Here is a 23,532-nt window from a genome sequence, read left to right as displayed (position 1 = left end):
GAGAGCGAGGGATAATGGACTGGCTTCAATGCAGGGTACTCAGCATGTTAAAATGGAATATATGCTGGGGGAAGGTATTAGCAGTCCTGCCAAAACCATCATCATCGAAGAGAGAAATGGAAAGAGTGACCATAGAAGAACAGTGCCAAAGTTGCAATAGAGAAACCGGAGGGAAGAGAGGGAAACGCAGCGATCAGGTGACAAAACCAAAAGTGTGTAATGGTGTCCTTTGCGCAGAGTCATCCCAAAAGAAGCTCTGCTACAGTTCAAGTTAGTCCTGAGTTTTTTAATCAGCTGTGACTCTTTGACTCAGAGAGTAACTGGAGGCAAGTGTGGCGCTCCATCACAGCGTGGAGCTCCTCTACTGTCAGTCTTCCTCTGCCAGGAGTGGCCCGAGTTAGAAGACTTTGTTTCTGCAACAATGCACAGCTCCTTATTATTGTGGTATTTCGCCACATGGCTATATCTCGCTGCCTCGCTGACATGTCGGGATGGATTATGACAGCAGAGGATCGTAGCAGACGCTTCGTCTTTCAAGCAGGTTTCAGGCCACTAGAGCTGCATCCCTTAAATACAACCTCAATCAATTATACAGCAGGAGGTGTGACTCCTAATCAGTCCTCCGTAATCAATCACCTGAAGTATCCCAAGACGTATGATAAAACAGCAGCCGCTATATCTAATGCAATATGCTTTCAGAGAAGGCCTTCAGTCTGTGCACTTAATCATAGTTAGAGATAAATGTTGCACTATACGTCTTCATTTTGATATCAAGCAGAGGATAAAGCCCTATATATCTTTCTGGATCCATAAAAAAGATGCTTCACACAAATACACGTGTTTATGGAAAAGCACACACGCACACACATATATATAAAGCATAAATTTGATCAGGAACTCTTCTACTCTCAAACGCACAGCAGCTGCTGTAACAAACCAGCAGCAGCCTCAGCTAATGAGCCAGAGCTTGCAGCATCTGCATCTCCTGTGTCTCATCAAGGGCAGATGAAGAACATCCAACACTTCCCTCCTCTCTCCCATCCATCCTCTCGCTACCTTTACCTCTCTCTCTCCGACTCTTAACTGTCCATCCCTCCTCCTGCCTGTCCTTGTAGTCACCACATTCTCAACAAACCACATATCACTGACAGACTTCGCAGTTTAGCTGTAGCTCATCTCCTGTCCAGTAGTGACAGTCTCCAACAAACAGTCAGTCTGTATTTTGCAGTTGACTGCTACAAGCATATACAATATAATAAATCTGCAGATGAATGAAAGAACAAACCCAAACAGAGCAACAACAGAGCAGGATTTAATAGAGCGGAAAATGTCTGCATAAGTGACATCAAGAAGGTTAAAATCCTATCCTACGCAGATCTAAAAGCAGAGAATACCATCTAAAATGATCTTAATAACATAGTGGAGGTCGAACTGTACAGAAGCTCCCATAATAGCTACCGAGCAGCTGATAAGAGCTGCTAGATTTGTATTTAGTCTTAAAAAAGCACAGTGGTGAGCACAGTGATTTAGTATTTGACAAAAAGTTTGGGGCCTTCTGAGACATAGATCAACAAAAGAATGGTTAAAGTTGATCCCACAGAGGTCAAGATATCCTGACTTTTACTCTGTTTTGTTGTTTTATGCTGGGTCATGCACTACCCAGTACTGGAGAAACACAATTCAATGATGGTGATCAATCAGATTAATCAGGAAAATTGAAAAGATATTGTCATAGCCGTGGTTGTCATTGTCCTATTGCCTAGTTTCCAAATGGTAGGTTTTATCCAATAAAAGTCTGTTGGATACAGACTGTGATGGACAATAAATAATAGCCCTCATTCCTGAAGAATTTTGGTTTAGTTTGTGTCTGTGTGTGAAATGTACAAGAGGATATCAGGCCCAGCTCCCATGGAGACAAAGAAGGAGACGAGTTGAATTCACTGGGGTTCAGGAAAGGTCCACATCCTTTCTTCATCATCAGAAACCGATAGCAATCAGTGTATGTTTCAGCCTGTAAGTAGCGGGTATAGCCCCGAGGCTTACTGCTAATCAAATTCCCTATATGTAACAACAACTCATTTCTGCAGTACTTGTGCCACGGCAATCCCATAAATGACAAATATGTCACACTGTCCCTCATGCCAGGAAGAATGAAAATTCAGTGAAAGATCCATTAAGTACCAATCGGAAGTACAATACAGTAATTAATCTAATAAACATAAACAGAGACCACAACACTAAAAAGAGTAACAAATAGTCCAACAACAAGCACTTAGAACGTTGTATAAGCAACACATTAGCATCAGACGCTGCTATAATGGATAGCATGATTAGAAATAAACTGAACAGCTATAATAAAAGAATACCTACAGACAATGCTCAGGCAGTGGAGTAAATAAAAGACAATATTTGCTCAGTATTTGCTCAGTCACTGATCTGACGAAATTGTGGATGTAGCAAACAATGTCAGTTAAACTGTAACTGCTTTAGTAGTGGTTGCTACTGGCAACACAGCGTTCGACTGAAATCAACTGCTTGAGGCTTAGTAGTACCCTCCATGACTAGTAAAATGACATTAACATGTAAAATTTAATAATTAAATGCTCTTTCCAAATAAAATTAATCTAAATGTTAATCCCCCCCCCCCCTTATTATTTTCTATAAGAACTAGATACAATTCTACACAGCAAGTAATCTGGGGTAAAGGTTAAAAGGTCCTAAAACCTGCAATGAACCGAATTCCAGCAATCCACCATCAGCAAACACGTTGGAAAAAAAAGCAGGATCTGTGTTTAGCTTGCTGGTTTATTACCAAAGCAACAGCTTTATCAGAACACACAACTCCTGCAGTCATTAAACAGAGGAGGGCGAGCCAGCCGCAGCCCCAGCTGTGACTCATAATTTCCAGAAACCAGTCTCTAAACCAGTGATGATTCCCCTGGGAAACACACACTACTTGAAAAACGGGCCACCGGTGGTAGAGTGGCACCCCCAATATGACGAAACAATAGAGAGCGAGTGAACCTCGTTTTGATTTAATTCATGTGGCAGAGCATGTTCGGTAAAATTACAGGTATTCAAACAAACACAGGGTAATTGCTATGAGAGTTTAAAGCATGAATTTGAACATATTTTAGAAGGTTTTAAATCACCACCTTCAGTCAGAGTGAAATTTGGAAGTAAACGTCATTCCCTCCTCTAAATGAAAAGAAAAAGCCTCAGTAAACTTATCTAATGTATGAGTTACATACATCTTCATTAGTATGACAGTATTGACTGACAGGTGTCTTAACCTATCATATTATGCCATAAAGGTCGGCGCCTGCTCCTCTCACCTCAGACCGCAGTAATGCTTAATGGTGGTGATGTTGATCCTTTGGATGACTTTATACTGTCATTATTGGGTTGTTTTGATTACAAGTCATGGATAAAATCTTCATGCATGTCTGGCCAACTGAAGTCCAAATGCACGTTGTTTACTATATGTCAATATATGTATACATTTCTGGGTCACTCAACATCACAGAGTGCTTAAAATATGAATGTTTATATAACAAATAAATCTATAAATCTGGATTTCTGCGTATTTCAGGTAAAAATTTCTTGAAGTTTATGGGATTTTTACTTTGATTAGAGGGCAAGACAGTGGTTAGTGAAGTTTCTAACAATAACACATTACTTTAGACATCTTTAATTTGGATAAACTGGAGGTAGCAATGATCTGGTATGTCCTTCTCTGTATTTAATCTGATTGTGGTTGAAAGGTCATGAGAAGTGTAGGGAGAGTTGTTTAGTTTTCACAGGGACTGTTTCAGCTATGCTCCAAGAAAACTGTGAGTTACTGTACATTTTCATAAACATGGGGAGACACACACACACGTTTGAAGAGTCAACAAATACCAAGAGACTAATTAGATTTTCAGAGTTCTGTCAAAATTTCAAACATCACATTTTGAGAAGCCACAGTTTGATGAGTCCAGGGAATTATGGGTAAGAGCACAGAAGGGAGACAGCTCTTCAGAGGGCTTAAAAGGGGCTGATGCAACTAAATGGCTTCTATTACATTTACCCTAAAATGTGCAGTTAAAAGAAGACTGTTACTTTGTAGTCAATCTCTGTAAAAGATCTAGATGTATTAACAGCGAAACAACTAATTCCAATTATCACCAACATAAACTGTATCATCAGAGGAACAAATTTAAATATAGCACATTAATCTAAAAGCACTTTTTTATGAAATGCTTTACAGGGTTGCTAATAAAAGCCAGAACTGTGAAGCACAAAAGCTTAAAATAAGCACGGGCTAAAAAAAAAAAAAAGAGTAATAATAAAATGGGAATAATAAGATGTATAAAATTAAAAATCAACAACACCGGGTTAAAAGTGGGCAGGATCAAAACCCATAACTGCACATAAAAGCAGGAATAAATCATAAAAGGGTTTTAAGAGGTGATTTAAGTATAGTTCATAATCCTTATGAGGGTGAGAAGAAAGCAGAAAATGAAGTGGCTTTGTTTTAATTGGATGTGTTTTATGTGAGTCTTGCTGTAAGTGTTGTGTTTAAATACAAGGGAGAGCCCATTATGCTCAGCAAAGCCATGTGAGAATTTTAGCTATGTCAGGCCGCAGTGGAAGACAAGCACAGGCAGAGACAGAGAAAGACAAAAAGTGAGAGACATTGAGATATTGTCCAGGTCCTGTCCATTTCCTCAAAGGGTGACAGTAGAGCCGACCCCCAACACCTTGGTTGCACACACATTGATCGTGGCCACTTTTGGGACATTACATAGACTAGCGTTCATTTCCTGGAGACTTACCCTAACTGTAACCATAACTACCACTTGCCTAGCCCTAACCTTAACCTAACTCTAACCTTAACCACTAACTTAAAAATTAGCATTTTCCAAATTGGGTACAAAGCTTTTGTCCCCATGTGGGCAATTTGTCCCTTAATAACCAGTCTTTAGTCTGAAATTTCTCCCCAAAAGTAGCTTACAATAGAGACATACACACAAACATATACACACACAGTATCCAGCAGAGGAGAAAGTGAGGATCAATGACTGTCAAAAATAAACTGGAGAGGTCTTTAACATGAGGCAAAACATTCCCCTGCCCCACCCTCCGCATTCATCTGTTGGCACTCTCACAACCACTACTAATAGCTAACCTCGCCATCAGCTCCATGATCAATGTTACAAGAGAGCCTCTCTGTCATATACACAGTGAGTGTGCAGGGGCCATCTCATAAATTAAAACTCTTGAGGTTTTGGATTAAAGATGCTGGAGCAGAGACAGAGAGATCCCCTTTTAATTCAGTGGATGGAGCACAGGACTATCGGGAAAGCTAACTTAATTTTGTCTGTGTGTGTGTGTGTCCTGGCATGTGTGCAAAAGCCAGAACATATTACTAACTAGAATTTTGCAGAATCTCTCTGCTGCTTCGTCATCTATGATGTGACATGGTGTAAGCAGATTACCTCTGCTGCCAACAAAGCCTCAGCTGATGTATTGCTTAGTTCAAGAACCTTCACAGGGAATGAAGCATTTACTAGTTAATTGGTCCACAGGCCTGATAAGCCCCTGTTAGTAAGGACAATGCCTCTAAACCTTTTAAAATCTGCAGCACACTTATATGAAACACATTTTTCGAACGTAAAGCACGAAGAATGGTCAAATTCTTCATTCTTCCTTTGCATTCTCATTACCACTCACAGGGTGGCTTCAAGGGGGTTATATAAACAAATCTACAAGTAAATCCTAGTCTGTGAATGCCTGTGAAGTGTCATAAACAAACAAAAAAATTTAAGGATATTCAATTTGCAATGATATATGGAAAAAAAAAGTAGCAAATCCTCACAGAAGCTGGAACCAACAAATGTTTGTCATTTTTGCTTTGAAAATGATGGAAATGATTAAGTAAAAATACAGCTTTTTATTGTATCAAATTGACATAGTATATTTTTATAATACGTAGTTCTTGTTTACACAATCTCCGAAGAAAAATGAAATGAAAAAGAGAGTAATATATGAAACAACTCATTTTTTTTTTCCACAGGCTATTTTCTAATAAATGAAAAAAAAAAAAAAAGAAACTGAAAACGCTCGATACAGCTGTATGTAAAGTCCATTTTCTTCTTCCTCACAAAAGCATCACCAATATGGTGTCAGACACCTTACTGAAATGCTTGTGGATTGGATGATTGGATGAGTGGATGATTGCAGAAATACCACAGAGGAAGAACATTACCTGAATACAGAGAGGTTTAAAGAACACCACAGTGCACTGGTCATACAAAAGGAAGAGGAGGATTCCTTTTCTGTAATGAGCCAGATTGCACCTTGTACAGAGTGTACTGCCTGTCTCCCTCCTCACGCTGTAATCCCACAGAGGATCCTTCACTTTCTCTCATTCAGTGCTCCCATAAAGACCCAAAGTCCCTCTCTGAAGCTGTGGGTAACTTACTGTGTCCGAGCACTTGAACCATGTCTTGCTGCCAAAAGCGCCCACACCCCCCCACCCCACCTCCATAACAGCACAAACCCTCCAAATTAACACGGCCGGCTAAGTTCAATCACTTCAATATCACACAGGGAGATAAGGCCAGTGGGATGAATGAGCCGCTTTTTGGGAAGTAAATGAGTCTTGTGTCTCTTGGCTTGGACATAATGAAGAGCCAGACTGGGTCAGAAAAGTGTGGCAATTATTCAGACAAAGGAAAGTCTCCTTGCTGTCCTGCCAAGCATCACTCAGTCCCCCCTGGACGGAGAGCAGCTCGTCCAATACGGACTTCAATCTCAACACAACCTGAACACTGCTAATGAGGATCTACAGAGGTAGGATTTGACAACTGAAATGGAAAACGGGAGAGGGAACGGCAGATGCTGAGATAGAATAGATGAGAAAATCACAAAGGGGGAGAGGCAGAAAACTAGATAGATTCGGGAGGCAGGGGGTGAGATAACACCATCTTCCTGTTGCAACCAACTATGTTCCTCTGACTCAAAACAGCACTTGACATTTTGCCAGCAGCAGAAGTAATCACTGCAGACCTGGACAAATATGAAAGTAACAGGTCAAATGATTGCTCCGCATCTGCCTCAGTCTTCCTGCTGATAACTCCAAAGTTTATCTAGGTGGTAATGTATACTGGTTCATCTAGAGGAAGACAAAGCTGAGCAGTGATCCGTTCACCTCCATTTGACCCTCAGTCAGCAAAGGCTAAAATGCCACTTCATGCAGGCAAGGTTACTGAGGACAAACCTATCTATTCAGTCAGCTGGAAACGCTAAAACGGCGTACGAACTACGAAAGCGAACGTGCCACAAGTAGCTGGGGTGGATTATTTTTCACTATCTCATCAGCCGATCCCGTGGGCTCAGCAGCTCTAGAGGACGTCGGCGCTGTGCAGCTGCTGATTTGTCACACTCAGGGGAAATCAGAATCTTCCTCCATCAGACGTCGTAAAGCAGCGTATGTTTAGGACACTTAGCTCAGGAGAGTCTGGTAACTTGCACACACACACACACACACACACACAAACTGATATCTCCACACAGATTTCTTTTTACGCTGAAGTAAAATTGTTTTGTGTGACCAATTATCCACATGACTGCCAAGCCGGGTGCAGTTGTGCAGACTCCCCACCAAACAACAGAGCTATCCAAATGAGTTAGATTTAATATGATGCATCTACATATATTACGCAGTCTAAATTATGCTAAAATGTATTGTGAATTTGATCATTGTTGGCTATAAAGTGGAAACTCAATTTGCAAGCGCCATAAACAATGCTCTACTACTGAAATAAGGATTTAATCAGACATATTATCCTAACACTCCAGAGATGTAGCTTACTTACACTTCACTGCAGTGCTCAGTTGTTAAATGAGAACATATTTCAACATGTTTCATACATGGATGATATAATGAAAAAATACATTTGACCTTTCTAATTTTTAGAGGTACGATGTTTAGCTTATGCTTGTCTGAGTGTGAGAGAAAGAGAGAGAGAATGGGACAGAGAGACTGAAGACAGTAGGTATAAGCATGCCCATGTATAATTGCTGTGGTCAGGGGAGCTATATTTCTGTCTGCTAATTAAGTTTAATTATATTAAATATCATCTACTAAGGGCCATATTAAAAACTAATTAGAAATCACAGAGTCTGTGGCAGCTGTACAGATCACCTCAGCAGCCCCGAAAACATGAAAGCAAATTAAAGCACAACGGCACTGATCAGTCAGCAAGGAAACTCTCTCTGTTTCCGTAGGCTTTCAAACCCTCCTTGCAAAATAGCAAAGGGAGTAGAAGTGGGGGGGTTGCTTATTTTGTCATTGGAAATGTCAGAGTCGTTCCAATATTTTCTTAAAACTGTGCAAACAACTTGAAATAAACATTTCCCACTGCAGGTAATTTACACTTTGACCTTTATAAATCTGCTTGGTTTCCTGTCCACAAGAAAATTTGGTCCTGTCTCACAAGGAGAGGATGACATTATCAAAACATCACTGCATAAAAGCTCTGATAAAAGAAATATCGGTTCTATAGTTCTGTACCGGCAAAGTCAGCAGTCAGTAATGTGTGAATGTAATGTAAGACAAAAGGAGGGTCTTCACATAAAACACTTGAGCAGTTGTAAACAGTTCAAGCCCATCACTGCAAGCGTAAATGGGTACTGTATCAATTATAATGTTATCCCTGGCAGGCCATGAAATGTGATGACTCACACAACTACACTGGTAATGCACCTGCCAATGCGGCCACAGGAAAAAAAAAAAGAAAGGTCAGAAAGATTTGCCCTTCCTGCTCACTGTGCACACGTACACCCTCAGTGCAGAAGAGATCAGTGTACGTACACAGCGCTTCCACATCAAAAACTATCCACGTCAACATGACTCAGACAAATAACCCACACTAATAACGTAACACAGCTAATCTCCACCAAAAGAGAACCACAGCCAAGAGAGCACGGCTGCCACAACAACATGCAGACTGAAATTAACCCCACCCAGACCCTGCTTTTCTGCTGCTACATAAGAATACATTCATGATAAAGATGGGGGGGGGGGGCATATCTGCATTTGTGCAATTGCACTTTACATCCTTGCAGCTTTGGGTTGTTTCATGTGAAAGAACATCACATGTTAACATAGGACCCAACACTGGATTATGGCACAGAATAAACACCTTAGAAGCCAAGAAGAAAGGAATAATACATGTCTGTTTAACACAATGGAGCTATTCAACCACCCATAAAGCTGTGCTAGACTAGTTACACAATTTGTGGATTTTCCCTTAACAGAGAGAAGCTGGGGTCATTAGTTCACTAGTCTGGGAAAATGGCCTCATTAAAGAAACACATCATCAAATCAACACACAAGCTAGTACACAGACTGTTCAGTATTCCACAGTTGCCTACTGAATGTACTGGGAGAAGGAATGTTTAATACATGAAGCTCCTGAACTGAAATCTGAGAATACACTATGAAAGGACACGACCTTAGGCCTGAAATGACCTCAGGCCTGAAAGTGGAGGTTGATCCCTGTCCCTGTTTAGTGCTGTTTTAATAGTGGAGATGGCAGTGCAGCCGTGGGGGACTGTCCTGCAACGAAGGGCAATATTCTTTGACCGCTTCTGCTCTGAAATCCAATTACATCAGTTTATCGATCGTCGTGAATAAAGAGCCGTTTGGACCAAACAGAACCTGACTGACTTCTACCTTGGCTCAAAAATAATACTTCCTTGTCTTTCTACAGGGCTAGCTCCTGCGTTTGTGTGTGTCTGTATTTGTGTCGTCTCCAGACGACAGAGGCAAGAGGATAAATACAGGAGGAAATAGAGGTCAGCTCCTTCCCTGACAGAGTGACATCCTCTGCCACCTTCTTTCAAAATGATCCTGGCCTCTCTGTGTGACTCCTGCTCCCTGTACCTGCCTGCCTGCCTGTCACATTCACCCTAGCTGAAAGAAACAACAAATGACATAAAGAAAAAGATAAAGCCTTTGGATGCTTGAGAGATATTAGACCTGCTGGTACAGTCTGATAAAATAAAATCTATATTCAAACACTTTATAACACGTTACTTTTACAATAACAATACAATAACAAAAAAAAGATGTTTGTGGTTAGTGCTCAATCTCATTTGTCTGAATACAACATCACAACGTTATTTACAAAACATGCACAATTTCAACTGACAAATTAAAACTGCTGATGGAAAATATCACCGTCTGGTAATTTGGTACAATTGTTACGGGAGGCAGGGCTGCATTTTCGAGCCAAGAATTACTCCACACAAAGAAAGAGAGAACGATTACAATGGAGAAAGAATGACTATCGACAGCACGGGCCCCCACCGGCTTCACAAATAATTGAGACTTATCCACAGAGCATTGTTCAGTTTCCAAATCATTTTTTTGCCTTATTCAACACTCACGGGGAAACCGGAGAAACGCAGAGCCTTTCATATGAATGATACACTTGTCACAGCTGCAACTGAAATGAGTTTTGGAGTGAGCATTACAGGTACAGTAATTGGCTTATCCGCACAAGGACTTGCCAGACACATGTGTAAAGTGGATCCTTCCTAACACTAAAAGCAAATTACCCATAAGAGTCACCAGTTGCTGGAGCTCCAGCCATCTCCTGCTCACACAGTGACAGTGGTGGATAGATATTTCTATCTATCATCATTTCCCAGTCTGTCTCCCTTGGGAGTGCTTGTGCTGTTTGTTAAGTAGGCCCACGCCTGTGGTCCCCCTGAGCTTCCTGCTGCTTCTTAATGAGCCTCTCCAGCTGGATGGCTGGCCACTGAGACGGTGGAGGGCAGAGGTTGAGCTGCTCACCCTCTCTAATTGGCTGAATCATGCTCTCACCTTTCAATAGCAGAGCAAGCGGGGTGAAAACAGAAGTTACAAAAGGTTTATTTTTATATTCCTAAAAAGTTACACAGTGCTTCACGGTTCACAGCCATTAGGAGAAAACATCAAACACGCAGGATAGTAACAGGGACAAAAGAAGGAAGCATAAGAGGACTTATCAAGAGAAGACATAAACAACAAAGCAACAAACAAACTGGATCGCTAATAGACTTTTCAGATTTCCCACGTGTGGTTTCTTAAGTTTCTATGTTCTCTGCTAACAACTCTGGTCCCAGACTGTCTTTGCGTCTCCTTGTCACGAGCATTTTTGAGTCTTAATAAAATATTTTTTCATTATTTAAGGGAGCAAACATGTAGCGTCAGAGTTAAAGAATTAACATTAATGTAATCCACTTGCAGTACATATTGACTAGCAGTTATGCTAGCTGATGTTGCTGAGAGAGTGACAGCGAGCAAGAGCAGGGCAAGTAAATCAATGCACTGAGCGCAGCTTTTCAATGAAATAACATTTTACCAATGTGAACTAGTAAAAAAATAGAAAATCAATATGTTGTGGTCAATGCTGATATTGTGGCGAACCGGCACAAATAAATCAAAGTATGTGAAACACTGAGTATTTATGAGACAGAAGGTAATATCAGTTAAGTGTTTCAACATTTCTTATTATTCAGCATGGGGGGAAATTAAAATGGAGCATTTAAGGTGCCAGCTGAGGCTTATAAATTATCCCATGAATCCTTCAACGGGGGTAATTTACAACTCTGCAGGGCTGACTTCATTCGAGGAAGAAAAACAAACGTCAGCCATGCATGGAAGAGAAAAACTCATAGCGACAGAGCTACCTGCTGCAACACTCAGCTACCATCTGCTGTAAACAAGCTTCCATATTCCTATTCAAATACTGTAAACTGTGAGGTACTTTACAGTTCATATGAAAGGCAAATAGGTTTTCACTGTTTTTTTTTCCTGCTGTTTTGCTGAGCTTTCTGAGCTAGTTGCATTGTATTAAACATAAGTATGAAAAAAATCAGCACGTTTTTGACAAGATATAAGTATAAAAATGTGATGAATGCAAAACACAAATCATAACAGCTCACCAGAGACTGAAACAGATGGAAGACGTGTCCTTATTCTTAAGATGGAGTAACAATATTTAGCGGCACCAAGTACTTGTTACTGCTTAAAATCTTGAAGTGAATCTTGGTTATATATAAAAACGGGCTCCACGGTGATCAGCTACAGCTTGTGTGTAACTGCTTGATGAAACTAATGAAATCTAACCACAACAGCAAAAACACAAATGAAAAGAAAAGAAAAGCGAGAGGTAAAAGATCTCTGCCAGTTGTGTAATTGTATGACACATGAGCAGCTTTAACGGCTAGAACAAGCAAATTTGACTGTTAGCGTCTAATATCTGCTCTGGAAACAAGTCATAATAACTCAGTAAGGCTGCAAATAAAAAGTGTGATTGTTATTATGAAGAACTGTTGTCTAATAAATATCTGCCCGTGATTACATCAACACTAATCTGCTCATCTTTCTGTGGTAAACAGCAGTAATAGCAAGCCTGAGAGGCATACATTTATTTTTGATCATACATGACAGCTTGGTGGGAGAACATTTCACAGCCCAGTGATTTGGGAATACACCGTCTTTGCTTTGAAACTGATTCTGTGGAAAATAAGTTGAGTTTTAAGCATCGCCGACAAATGGCTGCTGTCTGGTTTGTGTAGCAACTTTGTTTTGCTCCTCAGAGTTGAGCTAAGATGTTTAGTGCTCCAAGTAAAGCAGCCTAATCACTCATGGCATTCACTCCAGAACACAAAACCGCTGAGGAACACCATTCAAATCTGAAGAAAGACATCAAACTCCACAACAAAATAACTGATGCTGGGGCCTGGTAGGTAGTCAAAGGAGCATTCTTGGGTTTACAAAATTATAGGGTACAACCACACTTAGAACACAGCAAAAAAAAAACATATTTTGGACTTTGTCATGACATTAGATAGACTGGAGCTCTAAAACTAAAACTTCCCCTTGTTGTCCTGCTGAAACAACACAAAGCAGACACACTGATTTGACCACACATTTGATGGCCAAACCCCCATGGAGGCTTGTCACAACTGAACTGAATCCCCTCTGACTACTGGGCTGTCACAGGGGCAGGGAGAGTGGGATGGGGGGGAGTGAAAGGCAGGAGGTGAGAAGGAGATACGGGCCAGCACTTGTCGCATGTTAAGTAAGAAGCTGTGACACCAGAGCAGAGCGCTGAGGCTTGGCCAGGCTGACCCCCCACAGACTTGACAGTCAACAAGCTGAAAACACAAGACAAGCATCTTCCTCCTTAAAGCCTCAGACTCTGAAAATAAACCATGAAATAACTGCAGCTCAAAACTCCACAGAAGCTTTGTTTACATCGTTTATATCAGATGTCACAAGTACAAGCTGTGATAAGAATATTATGGATTACACATGGCAATCAAAGCCCATAGTATATAATAAACAATTTAAAGACAGGAGTGTTTTTGGCTTTGTGAAACTTTGACTGCAAATGCATAGAGATGTCATAATAATTACCGCTGGACTTTATGCTGGAATGACTGGCAGGATAAACACTCATCTTAAGGACTAAAATAAATGACTTGCATGTAACATCATCTACTTTCACCAACAGATTATGTAGAATAATTACATTTACCATGAAGTATGGTGTGCCGATGTAGCCCACTGTTATTTGCTAGTTTGTTAGTTTGCTGGAAACCTGCAATTGACTATTTGCCAAGCCTTGTTCCCCTGTTAAGCTTTCTATTCGCACACAGTTCCTATGATACCAGTGGCAAATTTGCCACTTGAAATTTGCAGTAATTTTGCTCTAACAAGCATAAGCTAATTGCGGAACTAAAATAGAGTGATTTAGTTGAAAAATCCGTCTCCTGCTGACTTTTTAATGCTTGCAGGTAAATTGTTTTAAAATGAGAATCCTGAAACAAGGGTTTTGAATATGCACCTGATGGATACACAAAAGATATCACGCTAAACACTTGAGGCTAAAGTTGCATATCCCAAAAATGAAAGTCAGCATCCTCACCAGTTCTAAACTCTCATATACTAGCACTGTGACTCCCACATGGTCAAATGGTCCAGTCCCGGACAGGCAATGATCATGTAAGAGAGAGAAACTAATTTCCCCTTGGGGATTAATAAAGTTTATCTATTCTATTCTATTCTCTTTGAACCCTAGACACTGGCAATAAATGGTAGGTGCCTCTGAGCCAGCTGTACACTACTTTATCTGGTCATTTCTGCTCACAGGCAAATGTCATCTCCACCTCATCATCTCCTCTCAAACTGCCACGTGTGTGTCAAATGTGCCAAAACACTAGAAAACCCGCTGGCAGGGTAATCCCGTCTCACCTCAGCCTGTCTTCCTCCTTCTTTCTCAGCTTCATGTCCCGCTGGACCACCTTCAAGACATGTTCCGCCTCGTCATCTGTCAGGCCCGACAGGTCCAGTTTCCGGCCCATCGTTCCTGGCCTCGCCGCAATGAGCTGCTGCTGCTGCTGGTTCCAAGACGGGAGGAGGAGGAGAGGCACGGGCGCTGCTGCTCTGGGGGCCGAGGCTGGGACAACCCTGGAGAAAGTAACACAGATAGAGAAATTTACAGTGCGTGCATTTGTGGAATCGATTCACACCTTTTGAGCTAAATATTAATAGGCCCGACACTTAACTTGTCTGAAAGAACTCTCATACACCTGGCATTCAGTAATTTATGACTTTCATCAGCTTCTATGAGCTAAGGAATTACAACAAAATAGGTCTCTAGCACAGCTTATATTATTATGAACAGTCACATTATCCACAACAGATCTTTATAAGAAAGATCCAACATAAAGGTCCACTGAAAATGAACTATCTCACCATGCAAATAATACTGCAATGCTTGCTTTTACGACTCCGGAACAAAATATATTGTGGCGCCATGCAGTTGTTTGCCTGCAGCATGAATCTCCATCTCTGAGCAGCTGAAAATTGGATGAGGGTTTGTAGCCAAACCAAAGTGTAGTGAATGGAAAGATTTTTCTTCCTACTGTTTAAGGTCATTGCTAATGTGATACTTGAACTATCCCCGGAAGGAATAAAAAAAAAAAAAAAAAAAGAAAAAAAAAGAAAAGAAAAAAGTTAACCCAAACAACTTATACTGTCCTAGTCAAAGTTGATAAATTCAAAATGTTCTGATATTTGTATGGTGCCTTAAGGCTATTTCTGTACTATAAACAGTAATCATGATCTTTAAAATGTGATTTAGTCAGTTGTATAAAATAAAACAAGGCCCAATACAACAGTCCTGTCTTAATCCTACCTTAATGAAGGTTGTAAAAGTTTTTTTGTTGAAACTGTTGTAAAGATGTGTCATTTTCTGGTCAAATACAAACAAGACTACATGCAGCCATTACCCTCTGCAAGGCTGTATTTAGGCACAACAATGTTTTGAGCTAAATGCTAACATCAGCATTCTAACATGCTCCCTATGACAATATGAATACACTGATGTTTAGCAATAATGTTTACAATGCTCACCTGCTTAACTGAGCATGTTAACATTTAATAATTAGCACAAAACACAAAGTACAACTGAAATTGGCTCATGTTTTCATGGATAGAGTATTTGGCACTAAACCAGAGAGTGTACAGTAAGATCTCACACATTTACATTTGTACATTTGTATCTGTATGCCCCTCTGTGTGACAGAATCTTATTTCTGCATACAACATGCAAAGCAAGCGGGTAGCTGTGAAGAGCACAAGTCCATTTTCTGTCAACAAACATGATAGCTACATAATAACAGATGCCGTGTTTCTGTGCAGCAGCTTGTAACTTTACAGTTTTGTTTTTTTAATCTTTGAAATGGGTCATCTTGTCTGGCATGTGGCACCGTGAGTGCTCTAATGCAAATATACTGTATACACTTTGGCTGTAATCCAGCTGCAAGTCTAACATTAACTAGCTCATGTTCTTTGACCAAATATAATATTCAGCTATGCAGCATATTAGTGAAATTTTTATATATCATTTGGTATTTGGCTTTTTGATGGTTGACCTTTAAAGGACCGCACTGTAAATCACACTTAATAAAGGTTTTACAGTAAATGGCTTCATATTTTAAGGGATCTCATTTAGTTTGTGACTGACCAAACTTCAAAAGAAGCCTGACACGTGATATTTGTGAGGGTGCGACGGACATAAGCAAATCCGGACAGAGGAGGAGGTAAAGAAAGGATGATGGAGAGGCAAGATCGAGGGGCGGCCCATAAAAATAAAACAGAGGGATGGCAGGAGGAAGACAGAAGCAGAGACAGATGGGGAGATGGACAGAAGGAGAAGGTCCATTAACTGCAGAGTCTAAACAAGATGGGAGAGCACTGGCGGTGGAGTGAGCAATGATGACTCAGAAGGCCAGACAATTATGTCTGTGCTATTATTGGGCCAATAGCTTCATTGACAGAGCACCTCTCCTCACGCTCAGCCTATCACTCATTCCCATTTCAGCTGAGGGCCTGTACCAGGACAGACTGCTGTTCAACTTGGTCAAATTTTACATTTCAAAAACAGACAACAAAAACTGAGCTAGTCCTTGGTTTATTTACAACAAGAAGTTATGTTTTATCTTTCAGAATTTAAGAAGTTATATCTTTTACTATGTTTGTTATGATAAGTTTTGACTGCATTTATTCCAAAGACTTTCTTTTAATATTATGAACGATTGCTGGGTTTCATAGAGAACCTATGCAGTAAAATAAAGTGTAGTTCATTTGTCAAAAATTGAAGTGAGCTTGTCATTTTGATGAGAGCTTTTGTCACATTCTCTGCTACAGTGGAAAAAAAATAAAGCTGTAAAATCTCTCAGTATCAGACATCTGGTATCACACAGAGTAAATACTGGCTGTCACAATACCATTCACAAAGTCTCCTCATTCAGCTGGTCTGGACCTTGCCCTCGTCTCTGGAAAGGCTACCCAGTCTGACAAAATGTTAAAATACACACTCAGCCACATGTGGACGTACATGTACCCACACATATCGAATATGTTCTCTCTACTTTTACCACATCTGAGTGATTCTACAGATCACAGGTAATGGATTTGTCTGTATCACCTGAGCTTGTGTGCTGGCAAACTAAGTGTGATAATGACGTTTCCATTTACAGAGGGATGAGCATTAGCCTCTGCACTCTATTTACTTCCACCCTAATTCCATTGCTGCATGTATTTACAGTTTGGGGGTCAATCAATCAATCAACCAATCAACCAATCAATCAATCAGTCAATCAATCAATAAATATTAGGCTATGTTGAACTTCACATTTCAATAAGAACTGAACAAATTCATGTCTCCCTTGCTGTTTCTGGTCTTCATGCTAAGCTAAGCTAACCAGCTGCTAGCCATGGCCATATATTTATATCACACAGATATGAGAGTGGTATCAATCTCACTGAACTATTTCTTTAAGGATTTAGAATTATTTTACTCTCATATCATCTTTTAGTAAACGACTTACCATTACATGCTACGTCCATCTGCAACACCTACCGCGACTGGCTGGTCTAACATACAGTATTTGTCTTTTTGTCGGTGTTACTCTCCTAATGTGTAGAGGAGATTAATGCACCATTACTATATGGCCATTATTTTATAGCCACAAGGGAAAGCAATTATTCAGGCCTTCTTTTTATAGTGAGTGGTGTCAAGGACAGGGATGAAGCATCATTTATGTCTGTGAGGGTGTCTGCCTCTGAAGCTTTAGTGACACACAGGCTTGGGGACAGAGGCAGACACTACAGATAGCAAGTACATACATTTTCACTTGTGGCAATTCACAGAGAGACGCACAGAATAATAAACACATGAACATATACACATATAAACATATGCAAATGATGTCTCAAATCCATGTTTTCTTTATAAAGCATTGTCACTGTCCTGCCTACGTGATCTCATGTGATGGCTTATAAATAGCACATCACTTTTGAGCATTTAGTCATCGCTTTTTAAGCTTTTCGCATGTCATTTAAACCTCCGTGTTATTTAATGCTGTTTTGGTTCTGGTTAGGGGTTAGTCACTAGAGAAATGACATGGGGTGAAATGACATGCAAAAAAGGTGTTGTGATAACACATGAAATGAATTAATTATTCGTACGCCATTTGGTGATCCCAGTCTGGCCCTGCAGCATCATTGACACTGATTGGAGAATGGCTCAGTGGTTCAGAGCTTCACCAGTTTGCTCAGTCTTCTTAGTGAAGACGGGTTATGAGCTTAAGCACTATCTTGGTAAAGTGATGCAAAAGTGAGCTCTACACATTTACCACAGACTTTAAAGCTTGTCTTGTTTTTAGCCATAACTTTGGCTGCAGAAGCCTTGTTACACACAGACAAACCACACTCTGGATTATTATATATCTGAACATGAAAACTACAGTATAGTTAGGTTGAGGGAAAGACTGTGGCTATAGCATTGTGGGTAATGTAGGTGTGAGGTTTTGACAAAGATGAAGAATGACCAGAGTTGAATACTGGGCTCTGACCTGCAAGAACATTGCATATAGGGTACATTATATTGTGTATATCTGTAAAATGAATATAATTATGTCATGAAAAGTCCCATAGTACCATATTTGCCCAAATATAAGATAAAAATTGATACAAAATATATTGTAATATGATTTCCTGGCACACATTATATGGTGCAGTTTCATAGTACTGATTCTAGATACAACCTACAATGCTATATTGAACACCTTTCTGGCGATGAAACCGCCAAACTTGTATAACTCCATTGAAAATACTAGTTTTATTTTCACTTTTATTTTCTGTAAAGTCATGCAACAACTCATTTTCCCCATGAGGAACTGGTATTTCAGATTATTCTCCAAGCTGCATACAGGGAATTATTGGGATTTAAATGATTTTGATTTGCCTTGTAAAGTTACAGTCGATTATAGATACCAATCAGTCAGATCACTGGAGGTGAAAACTATCAGTTCTGGTGAAAACTAACTAGCTCTTTTGCAGCTCATTATTTCATCATTTGTAACCTTTGAACAATCTTTATATGAAGACAAGAGGTTTACGGTTAACAGCAAAATTATCTGAGTTGAAACACACATGACAGTTATGACAAAATCTAAAAATACAACTTTGGTCACCACTGTCACATTTTGACTGGCACTACATTGAAGCACGCCAATAGAATGCTGTCAGGTTACAAGAGTAACAGACTGACACTGTCAGAGCTGAGAAAGAGAGAATGGCTTAAGAGGGAAAACAGGTCACAGACCGTCACACTGATGCATCTCTCAGGAGTATGAACAAAAACCTGTCTTTTCCCCAAAAGACGTAGCACGTGCATCAATCAACCATGTCTTCAATGAAGGCACACAAATACTAAATCATCCCAAATATGCTCATATACACATAAAAAGCACCACATGCTACATCAGTGCTGCAGAGTACTTGGTTCTGCTTCTGTCTATCACCTCGGAGAGGTAGCAGAGGATAGGCAAGCTGAGGACAAGGCCCTGTTGGAGCACTAAAAGGGCAGGTGCAGCCAAGCGCTAAATGAACTGCTTGTTTTAGACACTCTCCATTGGATCAGCGTTTCGTCACAGCCAGAGGGAAGGAGATTGAGAACGACTTCAGTGAAATGACTATTTGGACCGAAGGTGAATACAGTGAACTGACTTTGCATATCTGCATTTATAGCTATTTGTGGTATTCTGCCTTAAATATTTGTCCTACATTGTGCGTGAAAATATGTCCTTTAAAAACAAACTCTTTTCTTTTTTTCTTGTGTGTGAGCCTTTCTTTGACTCTTTGGTCGTTTGTCTTCCGACAACCTAGTGACAGCAGCAACATAGGTGCACGAGTTGTTTTTGCAACCCAGGATATGACCACTATCCGTCAAGATGACATCAAGGGGAGTCGTCAGAGAAAAAAGAAAAAAAGCAAAAAGAATGTGGATTATGGATGTCCATAGATTCAGCTTTTAGTTAAGGGCACATATATATACTGCACTCAAGATTTCTGTTTCCTCCAACTGTTCCACCATCTGACTGGCTGTAAAGCAAGAAGCACAGCACATAGCGTGAACAAGCCTACCATTAGCAATGAATTTATGAGAACACCAATTAACGAAAAAACACCTTATTCATACTTAACATCCTTCAGGGAAGAGCAGTCTTAGCATAGTGATGGCTGATATGACTTTTATGAAGAAATATTATTAACAGCCTAACAGGCTGTATGCACTGATATCACCTTTTTTATGTGGTAAAACCTTCCTCATCGCCACTGAAACAATCCTGCTATGGTTGCAATGGGTAGGGAAAGCTAAGAAGGAAAAACAAAAATGCAATGTACCTGATTCTGAATGGCAAATACATATCCAGGTTTTGGCACCAACTGTCCAATGTGGATGTACCCTGTGGATACTGAATGTGTGTGAGTGGCAATTTCCACACATGGAAATGCCACATGCATACCCTTTATATCCTATTCTACTGCTAATATTTGTGCTATAGGCCACTGTCATACTGTCACGGCCTACTGGCTCAGCGGAGCAGAGGAGAGCCACCATTAATGTTATTAGTAACACCTGTGGTTTTTCTACCGCAGCAAGTCAAAATGTCCACTGTAAATAAGGCTTACTATAACACTAGTAGTGCTGAATATTTATTATGGCCACTTCTTAAACAAAAATTGCATAAGAAACGCCTGAAAAGATTAACCGGCTTTGCATCTGCAGATGTACCAAAATTGTATATAATTGTATATGTGTAATTTTCAGTCACTATGGACTAGAAAATAATGGTTACAGGTGTGGCTAACAAACAGCGTCAGCCACTTTTGCTTTTTGCCTAGCTGACACTGTAAACAGGAAGACTGTTACATAAAATAAAGCTTAGGTTACAGCACAAAAAAAAAAAAAAGTGACAGATATCATAATTGGTGAAGGCACACCAAATAAAAACTCTCACTTCCTCTACTGTACCCAAATATTAGACACTGGTGAGCATTCAAATCTCCACCGGAGAACCAGCATGAGGAAGTGCCCTTGATCATCCCTCACTGACTGACATCCACCTACTGTGTCACATCCATCACTACCTGCCCAATTACCACTCTATGCAGAGCAAGAGAGGAGGCTGGGAAGGTGAGAATGCTGCAGCTGATCTGTGAAGACGTACACACACACACACACACACACACTGCAGACGCACCACACATGCATGCAAATACATTACGACCCCAAGCGTTAAAATCAAAACAGATGCTAATTGAATCTGCCTCTGAGTCACTGCACATGTGACAAAGTGTTGAGAACTACTGTAACACAGATACTAAGAATGGGTTGTAATTCTGGCTAAATGATGTCTTGTTTTCCTTGAATGAATTGCTAGGAATAGCAGACTAATTCATCCAGTATGTGGGTTGAACGGATTCGTGGTGTGTCCCTAAAAAGCCTCCCAGGATGGACCTGGTGTTATTGTCAACAGGTGAAAGTCATCACCACAAAACACAACAACAACTGCAATAAACTGCACTGAGCCCAGTTCACCTAACTGCACACCCACTCAGAGGCGTTTGCCAAATAAGGATTTTCTGCTTGCATTCCTTTGGGTTAAAGGTTTTCTGCAACCATGGCTCTGAGACAAAACATGACTTTATTTTATTTATTTTTTTATTTTTTTTAAATAGCTCCTTCTAATTAAATATAAACGTGTTTGTGTCTCCACTCGGGGAGAGATGAGTCACATTCTGCACCTCCTGAACCTGGTTTTAGGTTTCTTTCCTTCCGCACTCCGGACTATGTCGAACTGTGCAAAGCAAATGTACCTGATTACATCCACCTCACAAATGCGCCGCATTTCCCTCATTTCAAAACAGCGCCCATTTATCTCATTCAAGAGTGCCACGCTTGCAGGGACTGTTTGCGCGAAATCAAGGGGTGACAAATGTCAGCTTTAGCGCCTTAAATGGACAGTGAATTAGGCAGCTTGCAGCAAACGGCAGTGAAGAGGTGATGAAGGAAATGTCACAGAAACGTGTATTTTCATATTGAGGTATGCAAGCACGCACGGAGCCTCTAAATCACACATCTAAAGCAGACACCTGACGCTGAGGTTCATATTTCTATCTCCTGCTCATTGGAGTAGGCTAACGTTCACCTATTCGCAGTGAGTTGATGTGGAGAATCACTTACACAGGATCAGTGGGAGCCGGATGACCGCCAGTTACAGTCTCTTTCACGTTATCCCAGATAATGAAAAAATAAAAATAAAAAAAATAAAATAAAAAGACGCGGAGGGATGCGCCTCCGCAAGTGTGAACTTCCGCGACACCTGTCTGTCCCCCGGACACTTTTTGCCGTCCCCCCCCACGGCGAGCCGGCTTATTATTTTATCCCCAAAGCAGCAGACGCAAGCACCGCTGAATGGGTGATCACGCGGTTTGTATTACACGGAGAGAGGAAGAGAAGGGGAGGGGAGGGAGGGCGCACGGCGAGCGAGGTGAGGGATTGGCACCCAACCTTGATTCTTCCTGTATGTTGACACAGAGAGCTTTCGGGGGATGGAGCTATGGGTTGAATCTGCGGCTTGGAAATAAAAAATAAAGAAATAAGTTGAGCCTGTTTCCGTGCTTGACTGATTTGTGATCTAATCCCCCCCCACCCCCTTTTTTTTTTAAACTGCTGGCACATGGGCATCCTGCGCTCCAATTTGGCGCTGCTGCTCCTGGAGGAGGAGGAGGAAGAGGAGGAGGAGGAGAAACTGTTGGCTGGCTGCTCCATTCACAAAGCAAGTCACAGTGCAATTAACCTCAGAGAGAAATGAAAACATCCCAATTAATCCAGCATCTATCTCTCAGATTCACGTGTCCCTGACTGCTGGATCAGCCCGTTCTATTGCTCCACTATTTTATTATTTTTTTTATTTTAATTTAATTCTATTTCACTTTTATATTTCAGGTTGATAAGAAATCTAATCTATTATATATTCTACTGCAGAGTTTACATACTTTCCTATTACATAAAAATACCTTGACGTCTGTCACTGACACACTTTAAGTCCCTATTGTGGAAGTAAACTAGATATTCTTTTTTTCAATCTATCTAACATACTCACACCATTACATTATCCAAATTGCATTTGAACACTGACTGCCTTCCTGAGCTGTGCTCTGGCAGAGCATTAGAGGTGATGCAGATCAGAGCACTGAGCTGAGGAGGAAAACTTGGCTGTTTGTTCTCTTTATTAGTGCGCAGCCTTCAGGGGGAAAATGCTGACAGTGGTGCATTGGAGAAAAAAAAACACTTCCTGGACTCTTGCACTTGCTCAGCAAGGTAAATTTTAGCAAGATAAAGAGCTTCTCCTAACATTACAATTAGAGGATACTTTGTAGAGATTATAAATCAAGCTGCAACTGCTGCTTTCTTTATCCTAAGTCTAATCAAAGCTGTATTTTACAATAGAAACTGCCAGGAAAACTGCTCAAAGTCATATATCCTACATATTAGACCCTATTTTCACTTACAAAAATATCCCCATGAGTCATTATGGACTTGTGTGCTGCAGGCCTGCGTTCCCCAC

At 40.5% G+C, this 23,532-nt stretch overlaps 1 protein-coding gene across 7 annotated transcripts in view; it reads right to left on the bottom strand.

The window, feature by feature from the left end:
* The window catches only part of LOC121200831 (myosin VIIA and Rab interacting protein), a 103,299-nt gene extending 80,996 nt beyond the window's left edge, over positions 1–22,303 (bottom strand). For all 7 annotated transcript variants that reach the window (XM_041066344.1, XM_041066345.1, XM_041066348.1 and 4 more), the window contains exons 1-2: positions 22,146–22,303; positions 14,300–14,515 (exon numbers count right to left, since the gene is read on the bottom strand). In XM_041066344.1, the coding sequence (XP_040922278.1) occupies positions 14,300–14,409 (110 nt within the window). In that variant the 5' untranslated portion in view covers positions 14,410–14,515; positions 22,146–22,303. The remainder of the gene's footprint in view (positions 1–14,299; positions 14,516–22,145) is intronic.
* Between the last annotated feature and the right edge of the window lie 1,229 nt (positions 22,304–23,532).

Source organism: Toxotes jaculatrix, chromosome 20 (assembly GCF_017976425.1).
Source record: "Toxotes jaculatrix isolate fToxJac2 chromosome 20, fToxJac2.pri, whole genome shotgun sequence".
NCBI classification, from domain to species: Eukaryota; Metazoa; Chordata; class Actinopteri; family Toxotidae; genus Toxotes; species Toxotes jaculatrix.
Note: the sequence above shows the minus strand (reverse complement) of the source record. Positions and strands in the feature narration are given on the sequence as shown.